Genomic DNA, 25481 nt, shown 5'->3' on the forward strand with positions numbered 1-25481 from the left:
TATATTACAACCAGTATATTACCACCAGTATATTACTACCAGTCAGTATATTACCATCAGTCAGTATATTACCACCAGTATATTACCACCAGTATATTACTACCAGTATATTACCACCAGTATATTACCACCAGTCAGTATATTACTACCAGTATATTACTACCAGTCAGTATATTACTACCAGTATATTACTACCAGTATATTACCACCAGTATATTACTACCAGTCAGTATATTACCACCAGTCAGTATATTACCACCAGTCAGTATATTACCACCAGTATATTACCACCAGTCAGTATATTACTACCAGTATATTACTACCAGTCAGTATATTACCACCAGTATATTACCACCAGTATATTACTACCAGTCAGTATATTACCACCAGTATATTACCACCAGTATATTACCACCAGTATATTACCACCAGTCAGTATATTACTACCAGTATATTACTACCAGTCAGTATATTACCACCAGTATATTACCACCAGTATATTACTACCAGTCAGTATATTACCACCAGTCAGTATATTACTACCAGTCAGTATATTACCACCAGTCAGTATATTACCACCAGTCTATTACCACCAGTCAGTATATTACTACCAGTATATTACTACCAGTATATTACCACCAGTCAGTATATTACAACCAGTATATTATTACCAGTATATTACCACCAGTATATTACTACCAGTATATTACCACCAGTATCTTACCACCAGTATATTACCACCAGTATATTAACACCATTCAGTATATTACCACCAGTCAGTATATTACCAGTCAGTATATTACTACCAGTATATTACCACCAGTCAGTATATTGCCACCAGTCAGTATATTACTACCAGTCAGTATATTACCACCAGTATATTACCACCAGTATATTACCACCAGTATATTACCACCAGTCAGTATATTACCACCAGTATATTACCACCGGTCAGTATATTAACACCAGTATATTACCACCAGTATATTACCACCGGTCAGTAAATTAACACCAGTCAGTATATTACCACCAGTATATTACCACCAGTATATTACCACCAGTTAGTATATTACCACCAGTATATTACCTCCAGTATATTACCACCAGTATATTGCCACCAGTCAGTATATTACTACCAGTCAGTATATTACCACCAGTATATTACCACCAGTATATTACCACCAGTATATTACCACCAGTCAGTATATTACCACCAGTCAGTATATTACCACCAGTATATTACCACCAGTATATTACCACCAGTCAGTATATTACCACCAGTATATTACCACCAGTCAGTATATTACCACCAGTCAGTATATTACCACCAGTATATTACCACCAGTATATTACCACCAGTATATTACCACCAGCCAGTATATTACCACCAGTATTTTACCACCAGTCAGTATATTACAACCAGTATAGTACCACCAGTATTTTACCACCAGTCAGTATATTACCACCAGTATATTACCACCAGTATATTACCACCAGTCAGTATATTACCACCAGTCAATATATTACCACCAGTATATTACCACCAGTATATTACCACCAGTCAGTATATTACCACCAGTCAGTATATTACAACCAGTATATTACCACCAGTATATTACCACCAGTCAGTATATTACCACCAGTATTTGACCACCAGTCAGTATATTACCACCAGTCAGTATATTACCACCAGTATTTTACCACCAGTCAGTATATTACCACCAGTATATTACCACCAGTATATTACCACCAGTATATTACCACCAGTATATTACCACCAGTATATTACCACCAGTATATTACCACCAGTATATTACCACCAGTCAGTATATTACCACCAGTATTTTACCACCAGTCAGTATATTACAACCAGTATATTACCTCCAGTATATTGCCACCAGTATTTTACCACCAGTCAGTATATTACAACCAGTATATTACCACCAGTATTTTACCACCAGTCAGTATATTACCACCAGTATATTACCACCAGTCAGTATATTACCACCAGTATATTACCACCAGTATATTACTACCAGTCAGTATATTACCACCAGTATATTACCACCAGTATATTACCACCAGTATTTTACCACCAGTCAGTATATTACCACCAGTATATTACTACCAGTCAGTATATTACCACCAGTATATTACTACCAGTCAGTATATTACCACCAGTATATTACCACCAGTCAGTATATTACCACCGGTCAGTATATTACCACCAGTATATTACCACCAGTATTTACCACCAGTATATTACCACAAGTATATTACCACCAGTATATTACCACCAGTATATTACTACCAGTCAGTATATTACCACCAGTATATTACTACCAGTCAGTATATTACCACCAGTATATTACTACCAGTATATTACCACCAGTCAGTAATTTAATCATGTCTAATAATTCAAAGTTTATTTGTCCCGTGCGCTGAATACAACAGGTGTCGTCAACCTTACAGTGAAATGTTAACTTACAGGCTCTAACCAATAGTGCAATTAAGGTATTAGGTGAACAATAGGTAAGTAAAGAAATAAAACAACAGTAAAAAGACAGGCTATATACAGTAGAGGCTATATACAGTAGAGAGGCTATATACAGTAGAGGCTATATACAGGAGAGAGGCTATATACAGTGGAGAGACTATATACAGTAGAGGGATGTATATACAGTAGTGAGGCTATATACAGTAGAGGGGCTATATACAGTAGTGAGGCTATATACAGTAGAGAGGCTATATACAGTAGAGGGATGTATATACAGTAGTGAGGCTATATACAGTAGCGAGGCTATATACAGTAGAGAGGCTATATACAGTAGAGAGGCTATATACAGTAGAGAGGCTATGTACAGTAGAGGGATGTATATACAGTAGTGAGGCTATATACAGTAGCGAGGCTATATACAGTAGAGAGGCTATATACAGTAGAGAGGCTATATACAGTAGTGAGGCTATATACAGTAGTGAGGCTATATACAGTTGTGAGGCTATATACAGTAGTGAGGCTATATACAGTAGCGAGGCTATATACAGTAGAGAGGCTATATACAGTAGAGAGGCTATATACAGTAGTGAGGCTATATACAGTAGTGAGGCTATATACAGTTGTGAGGCTATATACAGTAGTGAGGCTATATACAGTAGCGAGGCTATATACAGTAGAGAGGCTATATACAGTAGAGAGGCTATATACAGTAGAGAGGCTATATACAGTAGCGAGGCTATATACAGTAGAGAGGCTATATACAGACACCGGTTAGTCAGGCTTATTGAGGTAGTATGTACATGTAGGTATGGTTAAAGTGACTATGCATATATGATGAACAGAGAGTAGCAGTAGCGTAAAAGAGGGGTTGTTGGGTGATGGGACACAATGCAGATAGCCCGGTTAGCCAATGTGCGGTTGAGGTAGTATGTACATGAAGTAACTCTGACCTCTGTCCTTCTCCAGTGTGTTCTGATCTGCTGAAGGAACATGGATGTGTCTGGGGGCCAGCAGCAGTATGGAGGATCTAAGAAGAGGGTGAAGATCCACCCCAATTCCGTCACAGTGAAATACGCCACCCACTTCCCCCAGCCTGGAGACGAGGGTTACGATGATGCTCCATCCTTTGAAGACTTTGGGTCGTTTGCAGAGGCCAGCCCTGCTAAGAGACTGGTGACAGACAGTAGTAGGAGGACTTTCTTTGGCACCATAGAGACCCCCTGTCCGCTAGGGGGGAAGGGGCCATCGGGGGGAGGGGTGGAGCCCCAGAGCCGGGACAAGGGGGTCGGGGGGCAGCTGGCTAGCTTCGGGGAGGCCAACGTCCTGGCGTCCCGGGTCACCTGGATGGCGTTGTTCGGGGCAGCGGTGGCTCACGGCTGCGTTGCTCTGATCACGCGGCTGGCGGCAGACCGCTCCAAAGTGCCGTCCCTGGAGCTGATCTTCATCCGGTCTGTGATCCAGGTCCTGTCCATCACAGTGGTGTTTTATAACCAGGAGGAACCCTTCGGCCCGAAGGGGTACCGCCTCCGGCTCTTCTTCTATGGTGTCTGCAACGTCATCTCCATCACCTGCGCCTACACCGCCTTCGCCATCGTGCCGCCCAGCAACGGTACCATCATGTGGCGCGCAACCACCACGGTGTTCAGCGGCGTGATGGCCTTCCTGTTGTTAGACGAGAGGCTGGGCTACACGGACGTGGTGACGGTGGTGGGCAGCGTGTTCGGCCTGTGTCTCGTCATGATCCCCAATGTGGCCGACGAGGAGAAGTCTCGCCTCACCTTCTGGAAGGAGGCGTTCGGCTACACCATGACGGTGATGGCCGGCCTCACCGGAGCCCTGTCCATGATCGTCTACCGGGCCATCAAGGAGCGTGTCAGCATGTGGACAGCCCTGTTCACGTTTGGCTGGACGGGCACGGTGTGGGGCGCCTCCACCATGTTCGTTATGCAGGAGCCGATTATCCCCCTGGATGGGGAGACGTGGGGCTACCTCACGGGGATCTGTATCTGTTCCACCGTGGCGTTCCTGGGGGTCTACTACGCCCTCAACAAGTTCCACCCCGCCCTGGTGAGCACCGTGCAGCACCTGGAGATAGTGGTGGCCATGTTGCTTCAGCTCATGGTGCTGCGCATGGTCCCCTCCATCTACGACGTCATCGGGGGGCTGGTCATCATGGCCAGTGTGTTTACTCTAACGGGAGTGAAGCTGTATAGGGTCAGCCGGGCTGTACGGCAGGACTACCAGGAGATACTGAACTCACCCATTAAATAGAGCCTGGACTCCATCTCTCTCTCTCTTTCTCCATGTCTCTCCCTCTCTCTCTGTCTGTCTATCGCTGTCTTTCTCTCTCTCTCTCTCTCTCTCTCTCTCGCTGTCTCTCTCTCTCTCGCTGTCTCTCGCTGTCTCTCGCTGTCTCTCTCTCTCTCTCTCTCTCACTGTCTTTCTCTCTCCCTGTCTATCTGTCTCTCTCTCTGTCTCTCTCTCTCTCTCTGTCACTCTCTCCTCTCAATTCAATTCAAAGGGCTTTATTGGCATGGGAGACTTATGTTTACATTGCCAAAGCAAGTGAGGTAGATAATATACAAAAGTGAAATAAATAATAAAAATGAACAGTAAACATGACACTCACAGAAGTTCCAAAAGAATAAAGACATTTCAAATGTCATATTATGTCTATATACAGTGTTGTAATGATGTGCAAATAGTTAAAGTACAAAAGGGAAAATAAACATAAATATGGGTTGTATTTACAATGAACTAAAAGAATAGAGACATCTCTCTCTCTCTCTCTCTCGCTCTCCTTCTCTTTCTCTCTCTCTAATTTCAATTCAATACACTTTATTGGCATGACGTTACTAATGTGCATATTGCCAAAGCTTACTTTGGACATTTACAATATTAACATAAAAAAAAGTAATAATCAATGTTGTCAAAGGGACAAAAGTAACAACAATAACCAAGGATCAAAATAACCATACATTGAACAATAACAATAAGCATAGAGACCATGTTCAGGTTGGTTGGTCTGTCAGACACTGTCCCTCATCTTATGAAACATATGTCCCTCTCTCTCTGTGTGTGTCTCTCTCTCTCTCTCTGTGTTTGTGTCTCTCTCTATGTCTCTCTGTGTCTCTCTGCCTCAGTGTGTCTCTCTGTGCCTCTCTCTCTGTGTCTCTCTCTCTGTATGTCCCTCTCTCTCTCTGTGTCTCTCTCTCTCTCTCTGTGTGTTTGTGTCTCTCTCTATTTCTCTCTGTGTCTCTGTCTCTGTGTCTCTCTCTCTGTATGTCCCTCTCTCTCTGTGTGTCTCTCTCTGTCTCTCTGTGTCTCTCTGCCCCTCTGTGTGTGTGTGTCTATATCTCTCTCTCTCTCTCTCTCTCTCTCTCTCTCTCTCGGTGTGTCTCTCTGTGCCTCTCGCGCCCCCTCCCTCTGTCTCTCTCTGTGTCTCTGTCTCTGTGTCTCTCTCTCTGTATGTTTCTCTCTCTCTCTCTCTCTGTGTCTCTCTCTGTTTCTGTCTCTCACTCCCTCTGTCTCTCTCTCTGTCTCTCTCTCTCTCTCCCCCTCTCTCTGTCTCTGTCTCTCTCTCTAAATGTTGCCCGGTTACATGTACAATTTGTAGAATGTCTGTTGAAATCTTCACATATTTATTTTGTATTGTTCGTTGACTTGGAGGAGTGCCAACTGTGTAATGTCTTTGCTAAAGTTCTATTTGTCTGTGAAATAAAGACACGATGTGAAACGATTTGTACTGAGAGCTTTTGATTTCATGTCAACAGCGATAACGAAGAGCGTCAACAGAACCCACATGTTGATTAGATTACATATTCTGCACGTTAATCTCATGTGGCAACTTTACAGCTACAGTATGGCTTATATTGTTGTTGTAGTATATTGTTGTTGTAGTATATTGTTGTTGTAGTATATTGTTGTTGGAGTATATTGTTGTTAGAGTATATTGTTGTTAGAGTATATTGTTGTTGGAGTATATTGTTGTTGGAGTATATTGTTAGAGGATATTGTTGTTAGAGTATATTGTTGTTGGAGTATATTGTTGTTGGAGTATATTGTTGTTAGAGTATATTGTTGTTAGAGTATATTGTTGTTGGAGTATATTGTTGTTGGAGTATATTGTTAGAGGATATTGTTGTTAGAGTATATTGTTGTTAGAGTATATTGTTGTTAGAGTATATTGTTGTTGGAGTATATTGTTGTTAGAGTATATTGTTGTTGGAGTATATTGTTATTAGAGTATATTGTTGTCAGGAGGATATTGTTGTTGGAGTATATTGTTGTCAAGAGTATATTGTTGTTGGAGTATATTGTTGTTGGAGTATATTGTTAGAGGATATTGTTGTTAGAGTATATTGTTGTTAGAGTATATTGTAGTTAGAGTATATTGTTGTCAGGAGGATATTGTTGTTGGAGTATATTGTTGTCAAGAGTATATTGTTGTTAGAGTATATTGTTATTAGAGGATATTGTTGTTAGAGTATATTGTTGTTAGAGTATATTGTTGTTAGAGTATATTGTTGTTAGAGTATATTGTTGTTGGAGTATATTGTTGTCAAGAGTATATTGTTGTTAGAGTATATTGTTATTAGAGGATATTGTTGTTAGAGTATATTGTTGTTAGAGTATATTGTTGTTAGAGTATATTGTTGTTAGAGTATATTGTTGTTAGAGTATATTGTTGTTAGAGTATATTGTTGTTAGAGTATATTGTTGTTAGAGTATATTGTTGTTAGAGTATATTGTTGTTAGAGTATATTGTTGTTAGAGTATATTGTTGTCAGGAGGATATTGTTGTTAGAGTATATTGTTGTTAGAGTATATTGTTGTTAGAGTATATTGTTGTCAGGAGGATATTGTTGTTAGAGTATATTGTTGTTAGAGGATATTGTTGTTGGAGTATATTGTTATTAGAGGATATTGTAGTTAGAGTATATTGTTGTCAAGAGTATATTGTTGTTAGAGTATATTGTTGTCAGGAGGATATTGTTGTTGGAGTATATTGTTGTTAGAGTATATTGTTGTTAGAGGATATTGTTGTTAGAGGATATTGTAGTTAGAGTATATTGTTGTTGGATTATATTGTTGTTAGAGTATATTGTTGTTGGAGTATATTGTTATTAGAGGATATTGTTGTTAGAGGATATTGTTGTCAGGAGGATATTGTTGTTAGAGTATATTGTTGTTAGAGTATATTGTTATTAGAGTATATTGTTATTAGAGGATATTGTTGTCAAGAGGATATTGTTGTTAGAGTATATTGTTGTTAGAGTATATTGTTGTTGGAGTATATTGTTGTTAGAGTATATTGTTGTCAGGAGGATATTGTTGTTAGAGTATATTGTTGTTAGAGTATATTGTTGTCAATAGGATATTGTTGTTAGAGTATATTGTTGTTAGAGTATATTGTTGTTAGAGTATATTGTTGTTGGAGTATATTGTTGTTAGAGTATATTGTTGTTAGAGTATATTGTTGTTAGAGTATATTGTTGTTGAAGTATATTGTTATTAGAGGATATTGTTGTTGGAGTATATTGTTGTTAGAGTATATTGTTGTTAGAGTATATTGTTGTTGGAGTATATTGTTGTTAGAGTATATTGTTGTTAGAGTATATTGTTGTTAGAGTATATTGTTGTTAGAGTATATTGTTGTTAGAGTATATTGTTGTTAGAGTATATTGTTGTTAGAGTATATTGTTGTTAGAGTATATTGTTGTTGAAGTATATTGTTATTAGAGGATATTGTTGTTAGAGTATATTGTTGTTAGAGTATATTGTTGTTTGAGTATATTGTTGTTAGAGTATATTGTTGTTAGAGTATATTGTTGTTGGAGTATATTGTTGTTAGAGTATATTGTTATTAGAGGATATTGTTGTTAGAGTATATTGTTATTAGAGTATATTGTTGTTAGAGTATATTGTTATTAGAGTATATTGTTGTTAGAGTATATTGTTATTAGAGTATATTGTTGTTGAAGTATATTGTTATTAGAGGATATTGTTGTTAGAGTATATTGTTATTAGAGTATATTGTTGTTGAAGTATATTGTTATTAGAGGATATTGTTGTTAGAGTATATTGTTGTTAGAGTATATTGTTATTAGAGGATATTGTTGTTAGAGTATATTGTTATTAGAGGATATTGTTATTAGAGTATATTGTTGTTAGAGTATATTGTTGTTGAAGTATATTGTTATTAGAGGATATTGTTGTTAGAGTATATTGTTGTTAGAGTATATTGTTGTTAGAGTATATTGTTGTTAGAGTATATTGTTAGAGGATATTGTTGTTAGAGTATATTGTTGTTGGAGTATATTGTTGTTAGAGGATATTGTTGTTGGAGTATATTGTTGTTAGAGTATATTGTTGTTAGAGTATATTGTTGTTAGAGTATATTGTTGTTAGAGGATATTGTTGTTGGAGTATATTGTTGTTAGAGGATATTGTTGTTGGAGTATATTGTTGTTAGAGTATATTGTTGTTAGAGTATATTGTTGTTAGAGTATATTGTTGTTAGAGTATATTGTTGTTAGAGTATATTGTTGTTAGAGTATATTGTTGTTAGAGTATATTGTTGTTAGAGTATATTGTTGTTAGAGTATATTGTTGTTAGAGTATATTGTTGTTAGAGTATATTGTTGTTAGAGTATATTGTTGTTAGAGTATATTGTTGTTTGAGTATATTGTTGTTAGAGTATATTGTTGTTGGAGTATATTGTTGTTAGAGTATATTGTTATTAGAGTATATTGTTGTTAGAGTATATTGTTGTTGAAGTATATTGTTATTAGAGGATATTGTTGTTAGAGTATATTTTTGTTAGAGTATATTGTTGTCAGGAGGATATTGTTGTTAGAGTATATTGTTGTTAGAGTATATTGTTGTCAAGAGGATATTGTTGTTAGAGGATATTGTTGTGAGAGTATATTGTTGTTAGAGTATATTGTTGTCAAGAGGATATTGTTGTTAGAGTATATTGTTGTTAGAGTATATTGTTGTTGGAGTATATTGTTGTCAAGAGGATATTGTTGTTAGACTATATTGTTGTCAGAGGATATTGTTGTTAGAGTATATTGTTGTTAGAGTATACTGTTGTTAGAGTATATTTTTGTTAGAGTATATTGTTGTTAGAGTATATTGTTGTTAGAGTATATTGTTGTCAGGAGGATATTGTTGTTGAAGTATATTGTTATTAGAGTATATTGTTGTTAGAGTATATTGTTGTTAGAGTATATTGTTGTTGGAGTATATTGTAGTTAGAGTATATTGTTGTTGGAGTATATTGTTGTTAGAGTATATTGTTGTTGGAGTATATTGTTATTAGAGTATATTGTTGTTAGAGTATATTGTTGTTAGAGTATATTGTTGTTAGAGTATATTGTTGTTAGAGTATATTGTTGTTGGAGTATATTGTAGTTAGAGTATATTGTTGTTGGAGTATATTGTTGTTAGAGTATATTGTTGTTGGAGTATATTGTTGTTAGAGTATATTGTTGTTCGAGTATATTGTTGTTAGAGTATATTGTTGTTAGAGTATATTGTTGTTAGAGTATATTGTTAGAGGATATTGTTGTTAGAGTATATTGTTGTTAGAGTATATTGTTGTTGAAGTATATTGTTAGAGGATATTGTTGTTAGAGTATATTGTTGTTTGAGTATATTGTTGTTAGAGTATATTGTTGTTGGAGTATATTGTTGTTAGAGTATATTGTTATTAGAGTATATTGTTGTTAGAGTATATTGTTGTTGAAGTATATTGTTATTAGAGGATATTGTTGTTAGAGTATATTTTTGTTAGAGTATATTGTTGTCAGGAGGATATTGTTGTTAGAGTATATTGTTGTTAGAGTATATTGTTGTCAAGAGGATATTGTTGTTAGAGGATATTGTTGTGAGAGTATATTGTTGTTAGAGTATATTGTTGTCAGGAGGATATTGTTTTTAGAGTATATTGTTGTTAGAGTATATTGTTGTTGGAGTATATTGTTGTCAAGAGGATATTGTTGTTAGACTATATTGTTGTCAGAGGATATTGTTGTTAGAGTATATTGTTGTTAGAGTATACTGTTGTTAGAGTATATTTTTGTTAGAGTATATTGTTGTTAGAGTATATTGTTGTTAGAGTATATTGTTGTCAGGAGGATATTGTTGTTGAAGTATATTGTTATTAGAGTATATTGTTGTTAGAGTATATTGTTGTTAGAGTATATTGTTGTTGGAGTATATTGTAGTTAGAGTATATTGTTGTTGGAGTATATTGTTGTTAGAGTATATTGTTGTTGGAGTATATTGTTATTAGAGTATATTGTTGTTAGAGTATATTGTTGTTAGAGTATATTGTTGTTAGAGTATATTGTTGTTAGAGTATATTGTTGTTGGAGTATATTGTAGTTAGAGTATATTGTTGTTGGAGTATATTGTTGTTAGAGTATATTGTTGTTGGAGTATATTGTTGTTAGAGTATATTGTTGTTCGAGTATATTGTTGTTAGAGTATATTGTTGTTAGAGTATATTGTTGTTAGAGTATATTGTTAGAGGATATTGTTGTTAGAGTATATTGTTGTTAGAGTATATTGTTGTTGAAGTATATTGTTAGAGGATATTGTTGTTAGAGTATATTGTTGTTAGAGTATATTGTTGTTAGAGTATATTGTTGTTCGAGTATATTGTTAGAGGATATTGTTGTTAGAGTATATTGTTGTCAAGAGGATATTGTTGTTAGAGTATATTGTTGTTGGATTATATTGTTGTTAGAGTATATTGTTGTCAAGAGGATATTGTTGTTAGAGTATATTGTTGTTAGAGTATATTGTTGTCAAGAGGATATTGTTGTTAGAGGATATTGTTGTTAGAGTATATTGATGTTGGAGTATATTGATGTCAAGGGGATATTGTTGTTAGAGGATATGCACTATTCAGATGACGTGCATCTGATTAACAGATTATTATTTAAGACTGGTCACGGCACCAGTGTAACACGTGATCGTACTTCGTAACTCTTTTGCGTTGTGTTTTTAAAGAAAGGACTGTCTAGTCAGAGGTCCCAGGTGATTGGTGTTTATTCTGATGACAGACGCAAGGAAGCACATTAGATATGTAGGATAACAGTATGTTGATAGTTGTAGATTTGTTATTCGTCTGTAGGCATGGAAATAACTGAATTAGCAGGGAGCTAATGGGACCATTACAAATAGAGCATGCTAGCTAACTCAATAACATCCACAAGCACATCCCAGGATGCCCCCAACACATCTACAGTCCTCCAGTATCTAAAAGGTACATCTACAGTCCCCCAGTATCTAACAGGTACAACTACAGTCCCACAGTATCTAACAGGTTAACATGTACATCTACAGTCCCCCCAGTATCTAACAGGTTAACAGGTACATCTACAGTCCCCCCAGTATCTAATTAACAGGTACATCTACAGTCCCCCCAGTATCTAACAGGTTAACAGGTACATCTACAGTCCCCCCAGTATCTAACAGGTACATCTACAGTCCCCCAGTATCTATTAACAGGTACATCTACAGTCCCCCCAGGATCTAACAGGTTAACAGGTACATCTACAGTCCCCCCAGGATCTAACAGGTTAACATGTACATCTACAGTCCCTCCAGTATCAAACAGGTACATCTACAATCCCTCCAGTATCTAACAGGTACATCTACAGTCCTCCAGTATCTAACAGGTACATCTACAGTCCCCCCAGTATCTAACAGGTACATCTACAGTCCCCCCAGTATCTAACAGGTTAACAGGTACATCTACAGTCCCCCAGTATCTAACAGGTACATCTACAGTCCCCCCAGTATCTAACAGGTTAACTGGTACATCTACAGTCCCCCAGTATCTAACAGGTACATCTACAGTCCCCCCAGTATCTAACAGGTTAACAGGTACATCTACAGTCCCCCAGTATCTAACAGGTTAACAGGTACATCTACAGTCCCACAGTATCTAACAGGTACATCTACAGTCCCCCCAGTATCTAACAGGTACATCTACAGTCCCCCCAGTATCTAACAAGTTGACAGGTACATCTACAGTCCTCCAGTATCTAACAGGTACATCTACAGTCCCCCCAGTATCTAACAGGTACATCTACAGTCCCCCAGTATCTAACAGGTACATCTACAGTCCTCCCAGTATCTAACAGGTACATCTACAGTCCCCCAGTATCTAACAGGTACATCTACAGTCCCCCCAGTATCTAACAGGTACATCTACAGTCCCCCAGTATCTAACAGGTACATCTACAGTCCAGCCAGTATCTAACAGGTAAATCTACAGTCCCCCAGTATCTAACAGGTTAACAGGTACATCTACAGTCCCCCAGTATCTAACAGGTACATCTACAGTCCCCCCCAGTATCTAACAGGTACATCTACAGTCCTCCAGTATCTAACAGGTACATCTACAGTCCCCCCAGTATCTAACAGGTACATCTACAGTCCCCCCAGTATCTAACAGGTACATCTACAGTTCCCCAGTATCTAACAGGTACATCTACAGTTCCCCAGTATCTAAAAGGTACATCTACAGTCCCCCCAGTATCTAACAGGTACATCTACAGTCCCCCCAGTATCTAACAGGTACATCTACAGTCCCCCCCAGTATCTAACAGGTACATCTACAGTCCTCCAGTATCTAACAGGTACATCTACAGTCCTCCAGTATCTAACAGGTACATCTACAGTCCCCCCCAGTATCTAACACTTACATCTGCAGTCCCCCCAGTATCTCTCCTGTCCTATCCATTCCTTTTCTTCATTCAGTCTTTTCTCTCCTCCACTCTGCTTCTCCTCCTCTCTCCTCTCCTGTAACAGTCTCCATTCCATTCTCAGAGAGGAGATTCTCCTGTAACAGTCTCCAGTCCATTCTCAGAGAGGAGATTCTCCTGTAACAGTCTCCAGTTCATATTCAGAGAGGAGATTATCCTGTAACAGTCTCCAGTCCATATTCAGAGAGGAGATTCTCCTGTAACAGTCTCCAGTCCATTCTCAGAGAGGAGATTCTCTTGTAACAGTCTCCAGTCCATTCTCAGAGAGGATAATCTCCTCTAACAGTCTCCAGTCCATTCTCAGAGATGAGATTCTCTTGTAACAGTCTCCAGTCCATTCTCAGAGAGGAGATTCTCCTGTAACAGTCTCCAGTCCATATTCAGAGAGGAGATTATCCTGTAACAGTCTCCAGTCCATTCTCAGAAAGGAGATTCTCCTGTAACAGTATCCAATCCATTCTCAGAGAGGAGATTCTCCTGTAACAGTCTCCAGTCCATATTCAGAGAGGAGATTCTCCTGTAACAGTCTCCAGTCCATATTCAGAGAGGAGATTATCCTGTAACAGTCTCCAGTCCATTCTCAGAGAGGAGATTCTCCTGTAACAGTCTCCAGTCCATATTCAGAGAGGAGATTCTCCTGTAACAGTCTCCAGTCCATATTCAGAGAGGAGATTATCCTGTAACAGTCTCCAGTCCATTCTCAGAGAGGGGTTTCTTCTGTAACAGTCTCCAATCCATATTCAGAGAGGAGATTCTCCTGTAACAGTCTCCAGTCCATATTCAGAGAGGAGATTCTCCTGTAACAGTCTCCAGTCCATATTCAGAGAGGAGATTCTCCTGTAACAGTCTCCAGTCCATATTCAGAGAGGAGATTATCCTGTAACAGTCTCTAGTCCATATTCAGAGAGGAGATTCTCCTGTAACAGTGTCCAGTCCATTCTCAGAGAGGAGATTCTCTTGTAACAGTCTCCAGTACATATTCAGAGAGGAGATTCTCCTGTAACAGTCTCCATCCAGTACATATTCAGAGAGGAGATTCTCCTGTAACAATCTCCAGTCTATATTCAGAGAGGAGATTCTCCTGTAACAGTCTCTAGTCCATTCTCAGAGAGGAGATTCTCCTGTAACAGTCTCCAGTCCATTCTCAGAGAGGAGATTCTCCTGTAACAGTCTCCAGTACATATTCAGAGAGGAGATTCTCCTGTAACAGTCTCCAGTACATATTCAGAGAGGAGATTCTCCTGTAACAGTCTCCAGTACATTTTCAGAGAGGAGATTATCCTGTAACAGTCTCCAGTACATATTCAGAGAGGAGATTCTCCTGTAACAGTCTCCAGTCCATTCTCAGAGAGGAGATTCTCCTGTAACAGTCTCCAGTCCATTCTCAGAGAGGAGATTCTCCTGTAACAGTCTCCAATCCATTCTCAGAGAGGGGTTTCTTCCACTGAGGAGAAACTCAGCTAAAGACATATAATCCATCTCAGTATTATTCTCCCCCAGGTGAACAAACTTTAATATCAAGATAATAATGATGAAATGAAAAGGCTCGGGAACCTTGAAAATTATATTGTGTACTGTGGTAATGAAGATAATATCATTTTTAGGATATGTCCAACAGGTGGCGTATGAAACACATTTTATTTGGCTCTCTGTTTTACAGTGCCATTATCTTCCCGTTCTCCTACCATTCTAGTTCAGTACATTCTACCGTTCTAGTTCAGTACATTCTACTATTGTTGTTCAGTACATTCTACAATTGTAGTTCAGTACATTCTACCACTCTAGTTCTGTACACTCTAGTTCAGTACATTCTAGTTCAGTACATTCTACAATTCTAGTTCAGTACATTCTACCATTCTAGTTCAGTACATTCTAGTTCAGTACATTCTACAATTGTAGTTCAGTACATTCTACCACTCTAGTTCAGTACATTCTACCACTCTAGTTCAGTACATTCTACCACTCTTGTTCAGTACACTCTAGTTCAGTACATTCTACCACTCTAGTTCTGTACACTCTAGTTCAGTACATTCTAGTTCAGTACATTCTACAATTCTAGTTCAGTACATTCTACAATTCTAGTTCAGTACATTCTAGTTCAGTACATTCTACAATTGTAGTTCAGTACATTCTACCACTCTAGTTCAGTACATTCTACCACTCTAGTTCAGTACATTCTACCACTCTTGTTCAGTACACTCTAGTTCAGTACATTCTATCACTCTTGTTCAGTACATTCTACCACTCTAGTTCAGTACATTCTACCATTCTAGTTCAGTACATTCTATCACTCTAGTTCAGTACATTCTACCACTCTAGTTCAGTACATTCTACCACTCTTGTTCAGTACATTCTATCACTCTAGTTCAGTACATTCTACCACTCTAGTTCAGTACATTCTATCACTCTAGTTCAGTACATTCTACCACTCTAGTTCAGTACATTCTACCATTCTAGTTCAGTACATTCTATCACTCTAGTTCAGTACATTCTATCACTCTAGTTCAGTACATTCTACCACTCTAGTTCAGTACATTCTATCACTCTAGTTCAGTACATTCTACCACTCTAGTTCAGTACATTCTACCATTCTAGTTCAGTACATTCTATCACTCTAGTTCAGTACATTCTACCACTCTAGTTCAGTACATTCTACCACTCTAGTTCAGTACATTCTACCACTCTAGTTCAGTACATTCTATCACTCTAGTTCAGTACATTCTACCACTCTAGTTCAGTACATTCTACTATTGTTGTTCAGTACATTCTACAATTGTAGTTCAGTACATTCTACCACTCTAGTTCTGTACACTCTAGTTCAGTACATTCTAGTTCAGTACATTCTACAATTCTAGTTCAGTACATTCTACCATTCTAGTTCAGTACATTCTAGTTCAGTACATTCTACAATTGTAGTTCAGTACATTCTACCACTCTAGTTCAGTACATTCTACCACTCTAGTTCAGTACATTCTACCACTCTTGTTCAGTACACTCTAGTTCAGTACATTCTACCACTCTAGTTCTGTACACTCTAGTTCAGTACATTCTAGTTCAGTACATTCTACAATTCTAGTTCAGTACATTCTACAATTCTAGTTCAGTACATTCTAGTTCAGTACATTCTACAATTGTAGTTCAGTACATTCTACCACTCTAGTTCAGTACATTCTACCACTCTAGTTCAGTACATTCTACCACTCTTGTTCAGTACACTCTAGTTCAGTACATTCTATCACTCTTGTTCAGTACATTCTACCACTCTAGTTCAGTACATTCTACCATTCTAGTTCAGTACATTCTATCACTCTAGTTCAGTACATTCTACCACTCTAGTTCAGTACATTCTACCACTCTTGTTCAGTACATTCTATCACTCTAGTTCAGTACATTCTACCACTCTAGTTCAGTACATTCTATCACTCTAGTTCAGTACATTCTACCACTCTAGTTCAGTACATTCTACCATTCTAGTTCAGTACATTCTATCACTCTAGTTCAGTACATTCTATCACTCTAGTTCAGTACATTCTACCACTCTAGTTCAGTACATTCTATCACTCTAGTTCAGTACATTCTACCACTCTAGTTCAGTACATTCTACCATTCTAGTTCAGTACATTCTATCACTCTAGTTCAGTACATTCTACCACTCTAGTTCAGTACATTCTACCACTCTAGTTCAGTACATTCTATCACTCTAGTTCAGTACATTCTACCACTCTAGTTCAGTACATTCTACCACTCTAGTTCGGTACATTCTATCACTCTAGTTCAGTACATTCTACCACTCTAGTTCAGTACATTCTACCACTCTAGTTCAGTACACTCTAGTTCAGTACATTCTACCATTCTAGTTCAGTACATTCTAGTTCAGTACATTCTACTATTGTAGTTCAGTACATTCTACCATTCTAGTTCAGTACATTCTAGTTCAGTACATTCTACAATTGTAGTTCAGTACATTCTACCACTCTAGTTCAGTACACTCTAGTTCAGTACATTCTAGTTCATTGCATTCTACAATTGTAGTTCAGTACATTCTACCACTCTAGTTCAGTACACTCTAGTTCAGTACATTCTAGTTCAGTACATTCTACCATTCTAGTTCAGTACATTCTAGTTCAGTACACTCTACAATTCTAGTTCAGTACACTCTAGTTCAGTACATTCTACCATTCTAGTTCAGTACACTCTAGTTCAGTACATTCTACAATTCTAGTTCAGTACATTCTACAATTGTAGTTCAGTACATTCTAGTTCGGTACATTCTAGTTCAACACATTCTACTATTGTAGTTCAGTACATTCTACCATTCTAGTTCAGTACATTCTAGTTCAGTACATTCTACTACTGTAGTTCAGTACATTCTACCATTCTAGTTCAGTACATTCTACTATTGTAGTTCAGTACATTCTACCATTCTAGTTCAGTACATTCTAGTTCAGTACATTCTACTACTGTAATTCAGTACATTCTACCATTCTAGTTCAGTACATTCTACCATTCTAGTTCAGTACATTCTAGTTCAGTACACTCTACCATTCTAGTTCAGTACATTCTACCATTCTAGTTTAGTACATTCTAAAATTGTAGTTCAGTAAATTCTACCATTCTAGTTCAGTACATTCTAGGTCAGTACATTCTACCATTGTAGTTCAGTACATTCTACCATTCTAGTTCAGTTCATTCTACCATTGTAGTTCAGTAGATTCTACCATTCCAGTTCAGTACACTCTAGTTCAATTCATTCTACAATTATATTTCAGTACATTCTACCATTATAGTTCAGTACATTCTACTATTCTAGTTCAGTACATTCTAGTTCGGTACATTCTACTATTCTAGTTCAGTACATTCTACCATTCTAGTTCAGTACATTCTAGTTCGGTACATTCTACAATTCTAGTTCAGTACATTCTACCATTCTAGTTCAGTACATTCTACTATTCTAGTTCAGTACATTCTAGTTCGGTACATTCTACTATTCTAGTTCAGTACATTCTACCATTTTAGTTCAGTACATTCTAGTTCGGTACATTCTACAATTCTAGTTCAGTACATTCTACCATTCTAGTTAAGTACATTCTAGTTCAGTACATTCTAGTTCAGTATATTCTACTATTGTAGTTCAGTACATTCTAGTTCGGTACATTCTACCATTCTAGTTCAGTACATTCTACTATTCTAGTTCAGTACATTCTAGTTCGGTACATTCTACTATTCTAGTTCAGTACATTCAACCATTCTAGTTCAGTACACTCTAGTTCAGTACATTCTACCATTCTAGTTCAGTACATTCTACAATTCTAGTTCAGTACATTCTACCATTCTAGTTAAGTACATTCTAGTTCAGTACATTCTAGTTCAGTATATTCTACTATTGTAGTTCAGTACATTCTAGTTCGGTACATTCTTCCATTCTAGTTCAGTACATTCTACAATTCTAGTTCAGTACATTCTACCATTCTAGTTAAGTACATTCTAGTTCAGTACATTCTAGTTCAGTATATTCTACTATTGTAGTTCAGTACACTCTAGTTCAGTTCATTCTACAATTCTAGTTCAGTACATTCTACCATTCTAGTTCAGTACATTCTACTATTGTCGTTCAGTACATTCTACCATTCTAGTTCAGTATATTCTACTATTGTAGTTTAGTACATTCTACCATTCTAGTTCAGTACACTCTAGTTCAGTACATTGTACCATTCTAGTTCAGTACATTCTACCATTCTAGTTCAGTACATTCTAGTTCAGTACATTCTACCATTCTAGTTAAGTAAATTCTAGTTCAGTATATTATACTATTGTAGTTCAGTCCATTCTACCATTCTAGTTCAGTACACTCTAGTTCAGTACATTCTACAATTCTAGTTCAGTACATTCTACCATTCTAGTTCAGTACATTCTACAATTGTAGTTCAGTACATTCTAGTTCGGTACATTCTAGTTCAGTACATTCTAGTTCAGTACATTCTACCATTCTAGTTCAGTACATTCTACCACTCTAGTTCACTACATTCTACCATTCTAGTTCAGTACACTCTAGTTCAGTACATTCTACCATTCTAGTTCAGTACATTCTACCACTCTAGTTCAGTACATTCTAGTTCAGTACATTCTACCATTCTAGTTAAGTACATTCTAGTTCAGTATATTCTACTATTGTAGTTCAGTACATTCTACCATTCTAGTTCAGTACACTCTAGTTCAGTACATTCTACAATTCTAGTTCAGTACATTCTACCATTCTAGTTCAGTACATTCTACTATTGTCGTTCAGTACATTCTACCATTCTAGTTCAGTTCATTCTACCATTGTAGTTCAGTAGATTCTACCATTCCAGTTCAGTACACTCTAGTTCAATTCATTCTACAATTATAGTTCAGTACATTCTACCATTATAGTTCAGTACATTCTACTATTCTAGTTCAGTACATTCTAGTTCGGTACATTCTACTATTCTAGTTCAGTACATTCTACCATTCTAGTTCAGTACACTCTAGTTCAGTACATTCTACCATTCTAGTTCAGTACATTCTACAATTCTAGTTCAGTACATTCTACCATTCTAGTTAAGTACATTCTAGTTCAGTACATTCTAGTTCAGTATATTCTACTATTGTAGTTCAGTACATTCTAGTTCGGTACATTCTACCATTCTAGTTCAGTACATTCTACTATTCTAGTTCAGTACATTCTAGTTCGGTACATTCTACTATTCTAGTTCAGTACATTCTACCATTCTAGTTCAGTACACTCTAGTTCAGTACATTCTACCATTCTAGTTCAGTACATTCTACAATTCTAGTTCAGTACATTCTACCATTCTAGTTAAGTACATTCTAGTTCAGTACATTCTAGTTCAGTATATTCTACTATTGTAGTTCAGTACATTCTAGTTTGGTACATTCTACCATTCTAGTTCAGTACATTCTACAATTCTAGTTCAGTACATTCTACCATTCTAGTTAAGTACATTCTAGTTCAGTATATTCTACTATTGTAGTTCAGTACACTCTAGTTCAGTTCATTCTACAATTCTAGTTCAGTACATTCTACCATTCTAGTTCAGTACATTCTACTATTGTCGTTCAGTACATTCTACCATTCTAGTTCAGTATATTCTACTATTGTAGTTTAGTACATTCTACCATTCTAGTTCAGTACACTCTAGTTCAGTACATTCTACCATTCTAGTTCAGTACATTCTACCATTCTAGTTCAGTACATTCTAGTTCAGTACATTCTACCATTCTAGTTAAGTAAATTCTAGTTCAGTATATTATACTATTGTAGTTCAGTCCATTCTACCATTCTAGTTCAGTACACTCTAGTTCAGTACATTCTACAATTCTAGTTCAGTACATTCTACCATTCTAGTTCAGTACATTCTACAATTGTAGTTCAGTACATTCTAGTTCGGTACATTCTAGTTCAGTACATTCTAGTTCAGTACATTCTACCATTCTAGTTCAGTACATTCTACCACTCTAGTTCAGTACATTCTACCATTCTAGTTCAGTACACTCTAGTTCAGTACATTCTACCATTCTAGTTCAGTACATTCTACCACTCTAGTTCAGTACATTCTAGTTCAGTACATTCTACCATTCTAGTTAAGTACATTCTAGTTCAGTATATTCTACTATTGTAGTTCAGTACATTCTACCATTCTAGTTCAGTACACTCTAGTTCAGTACATTCTACAATTCTAGTTCAGTACATTCTACCATTCTAGTTCAGTACATTCTACTATTGTCGTTCAGTACATTCTACCATTCTAGTTCAGTATATTCTACTATTGTAGTTCAGTACATTCTACCATTCTAGTTCAGTACACTCTAGTTCAGTACATTCTACCATTCTAGTTCAGTACATTCTACCATTCTAGTTCAGTACATTCTAGTTCAGTACATTCTACCATTCTAGTTAAGTACATTCTAGTACAGTATATTCTACTATTGTAGTTCAGTCCATTCTACCATTCTAGTTCAGTACACTCTAGTTCAGTACATTCTACAATTCTAGTTCAGTACATTCTACCATTCTAGTTCAGTACATTCTACTATTGTCGTTCAGTACATTCTACCATTCTAGTTCAGTACATTCTACCATTCTAGTTCAGTACATTCTACCATTCTAGTTCAGTACATTCTAGTTCAACACATTCTACTATTGTAGTTCAGTACATTCTACCATTCTAGTTCAGTACATTCTACTACTGTAGTTCAGTACATTCTACCATTCTAGTTCAGTACATTCTACTATTGTAGTTCAGTACATTCTACCATTCTAGTTCAGTACATTCTAGTTCAGTACATTCTACTACTGTAGTTCAGTACATTCTACCATTCTAGTTCAGTACATTCTAGTTCAGTACATTCTACTACTGTAGTTCAGTACATTCTACCATTCTAGTTCAGTTCATTCTACAATTATAGTTCAGTACATTCTACCATTATAGTTCAGTACATTCTACTATTCTAGTTCAGTACATTCTACCATTCTAGTTCAGTACACTCTAGTTCAGTACATTCTACCATTCTAGTTCAGTACATTCTACAATTCTAGTTCAGTACATTCTACCTTTCTAGTTAAGTACATTCTAGTTCAGTACATTCTAGTTCAGTATATTCTACTATTGTAGTTAAGTACATTCTAGTTCGGTACATTCTACTATTGTAGATCAGTACATTCTACCATTCTAGTTCAGTACACTCTAGTTCAGTACATTCTACCATTCTAGTTCAGTACACTCTAGTTCAGTACATTCTACCATTCTAGTTCAGTACATTCTACTATTCTGGTTCAGTACACTCTACCATTCTAGTTCAGTACATTCTACCATTCTAGTTTAGTACATTCTACAATTGTAGTTCAGTAAATTCTAACCATTCTAGTTCAGTACATTCTAGGTCAGTACATTCTACCATTCTAGTTCAGTACACTCTAGTTCAGTACATTCTGCCATTCTAGTTCAGTACATTCTACAATTCTAGTTCAGTACATTCTACCATTCTAGTTAAGTACATTCTAGTTCAGTACATTCTAGTTCAGTACATTCTAGTTCAGTATATTCTACTATTGTAGTTCAGTACATTCTACCATTCTAGTTCAGTACATTCTAGTTCAGTACATTCTAGTTCAGTACATTCTAGTTCAGTACATTCTACAATTCTAGTTCAGTACATTCTACCATTCTAGTTCAGTACATTCTAGTTCAGTACATTCTACAAGTCTAGTTCAGTACATTCTACCATTCTAGTTCAGTACATTCTACCATTCTAGTTTAGTACATTCTACAATTGTAGTTCAGTAAATTCTACCATTCTAGTTCAGTACATTCTAGGTCAGTACATTCTACTATTGTAGTTCAGTACATTCTACCATTCTAGTTCAGTACATTCTACCATTGTAGTTCAGTACATTCTACCATTCTAGTTCAGTTCATTCTACAATTATAGTTCAGTACATTCTAACATTATAGTTCAGTACATTCTACTATTCTAGTTCAGTACATTCTACCATTCTAGTTCAGTACACTCTAGTTCAGTACATTCTGCCATTCTAGTTCAGTACATTCTACAATTCTAGTTCAGTACATTCTACCATTCTAGTTAAGTACATTCTAGTTCAGTACATTCTAGTTCAGTATATTCTACTATTGTAGTTCAGTACATTCTAGTTCGGTACATTCTACTATTGTAGATCAGTACATTCTACCATTCTAGTTAAGTACATTCTAGTTCAGTACATTGTAGTTCAGTACATCCTACCATTCTAGTTCAGTACATTCTAGTTCAGTACATTCTACCATTCTAGTTAAGTACATTCTAGTTCAGTACATTCTAGTTCAGTATATTCTACCACTCTAGTTCAGTACATTCTACCACTCTAGTTCAGTACATTCTACCATTCTAGTTAAGTACATTCTAGTTCAGTACATTCTAGTTCAGTATATTCTACCATTCTAGTTCAGTACATTCTAGTTCAGTACATTCTACCACTCTAGTTCAGTACATTCTAGTTCAGTACATTCTACCATTCTAGTTAAGTACATTCTAGTTCAGTACATTCTAGTTCAGTATATTCTACTATTGTAGTTCAGTACATTCTAGTTCAGTACATTCTACCATTCTAGTTCAGTACATTCTAGTTCAGTACATTCTACCATTCTAGTTCAGTACATTCTAGTTCAGTACATTCTACCATTCTAGTTCAGTTCATTCTACAATTATAGTTCAGTACATTCTAACATTATAGTTCAGTACATTCTAGTTCAGTACATTCTACCATTATAGTTCAGTACATTCTACCATTCTAGTTCAGTACATTCTAGTTCAGTACATTCTACCATTCTAGTTCAGCACATTCTAGTTCAGTACATTCTACCATTCTAGTTCAGTTCATTCTACAATTATAGTTCAGTACATTCTAACATTATAGTTCAGTACATTCTACTATTCTAGTTCAGTACATTCTACCATTCTAGTTCAGTACACTCTAGTTCAGTACATTCTGCCATTCTAGTTCAGTACATTCTACAATTCTAGTTCAGTACATTCTACCATTCTAGTTAAGTACATTCTAGTTCAGTATATTCTACTATTGTAGTTCAGTACATTCTAGTTCAGTACATTCTACCATTCTAGTTCAGTACATTCTAGTTCAGTATATTCTACTATTGTAGTTCAGTACATTCTAGTTCAGTACATTCTACCATTCTAGTTCAGTACATTCTACCATTCTAGTTCAGTACATTCTAGTTCAGTACATTCTACAATTCTAGTTCAGTACACTCTAGTTCAGTACATTCTACCATTCTAGTTCAGTACATTCTACTATTGTAGTTCAGTACATTCTACCATTGTAGTTCAGTACATTCTACCATTGTAGTTCAGTACATTCTAGGTCAGTATATTCGAGTTCAGTACATTCTACCATTCTAGTTCAGTACATTCTACAATTCTAGTTCAGTACATTCTACTATTGTAGTTCAGTACATTCTACCATTCTAGTTCAGTACATTCTACCATTCTAGTTCAGTACATTCTAGGTCAGTACATTCGAGTTCAGTACGTTCTACCATTCTAGTTCAGTACATTCTACCATTCTAGTTCAGTACATTCTACTATTGTAGTTAAGTACACTTTAGAAAACTACATTCTACCATTCTAGTTCAGTACATTCTAGTTCAGTACATTCTAGTTCAATACACTCTACCATTCTAGTTCAGTACATTCTACCATTCTAGTTCAGTACATTCTACTATTCTAGTTCAGTACGTTCTACCATTCTAGTTCAGTACATTCTACCATTCTAGTTCAGTACATTCTACCATTCTAAATCAGTACATTCTACCATTTAGTTCAGTACATTCTACCATTCTAGTTCAGTACATTCTACCATTCTAGTTCAGTACATTCTACCATCCGAGTTCAGTACATTTGAGTTCAGTACATTCGAGTTCAGTACATTCTACCATTCAAGTTCAGTACATTCTAGTTCAGTACATTCTAGTTCAGTACATTCAAGTTCAACACATTCTACTATTGTAGTTCAGTACATTCTACCATTCTAGTTCAGTACATTCTAGTTCAACACATTCTACTATTGTAGTTCAGTACATTCTACCATTCTAGTTCAGTACATTCTAGTTCAACACATTCTACTATTGTAGTTCAGTACATTCTACCATTCTAGTTCAGTACATTCTAGTTTAGTACATTCTGTGAGTAACTGTAATTGCTTCGCTACTATGGCCTATTTATTGCCTTATCACTCTGACATGTTACCACGGTAACCCCATTACCACCACACAGGAAAGTATAACCACTCTGACATGTTACCATGGTAACCCCATTACCACCACACAGGAAAGTATAACCACTCTGACATGTTACCATGGTAACCCCATTACCACCACACAGGAAGGTATGACCACTCTGACATGTTACCACGGTAACCCCATTACCAGCAGACAAAATGCCAATAGACACAGTATCTGTATCATAGGGTAATGACAATGAAAGGTGAAAGGTGAACATTGTTATATTAAAGGGTTGATTGTTTGACATGTACCTGTTACTACATTTGAAAGTTATCAAAACACTTAGTTTTGGATATCTACATAAATTCAGTGATTGCATTCGTCTCATATTACTCTGTAAACTACTGACCTATTGAAAG

At 36.4% G+C, this 25481-nt stretch overlaps 1 protein-coding gene and 1 long non-coding RNA gene across 2 annotated transcripts in view; both read left to right on the forward strand.

Moving 5' to 3' along the window:
- Positions 1–4894, forward strand: part of LOC110514451 (solute carrier family 35 member G2) — a 20781-nt gene extending 15887 nt beyond the window's left edge. The window contains exon 2 of the mRNA XM_036945640.1: positions 3464–4894. Within this exon, the coding sequence (XP_036801535.1) occupies positions 3488–4768 (1281 nt within the window). The 5' untranslated portion in view covers positions 3464–3487 and the 3' untranslated portion in view covers positions 4769–4894. The remainder of the gene's footprint in view (positions 1–3463) is intronic.
- Positions 4895–12162: 7268 nt separating this feature from the next.
- On the forward strand, positions 12163–13214 carry LOC118938908. Its single transcript, XR_005036301.1, has 3 exons — positions 12163–12293; positions 12540–12630; positions 12884–13214. It is a non-coding gene; the product is annotated as an uncharacterized LOC118938908 (long non-coding RNA).
- Positions 13215–25481: the final 12267 nt, after the last annotated feature.

The sequence above is a fragment of the Oncorhynchus mykiss genome, chromosome 15, assembly GCF_013265735.2.
Source record: "Oncorhynchus mykiss isolate Arlee chromosome 15, USDA_OmykA_1.1, whole genome shotgun sequence".
In the NCBI taxonomy this organism is placed as follows: domain Eukaryota; kingdom Metazoa; phylum Chordata; class Actinopteri; order Salmoniformes; family Salmonidae; genus Oncorhynchus; species Oncorhynchus mykiss.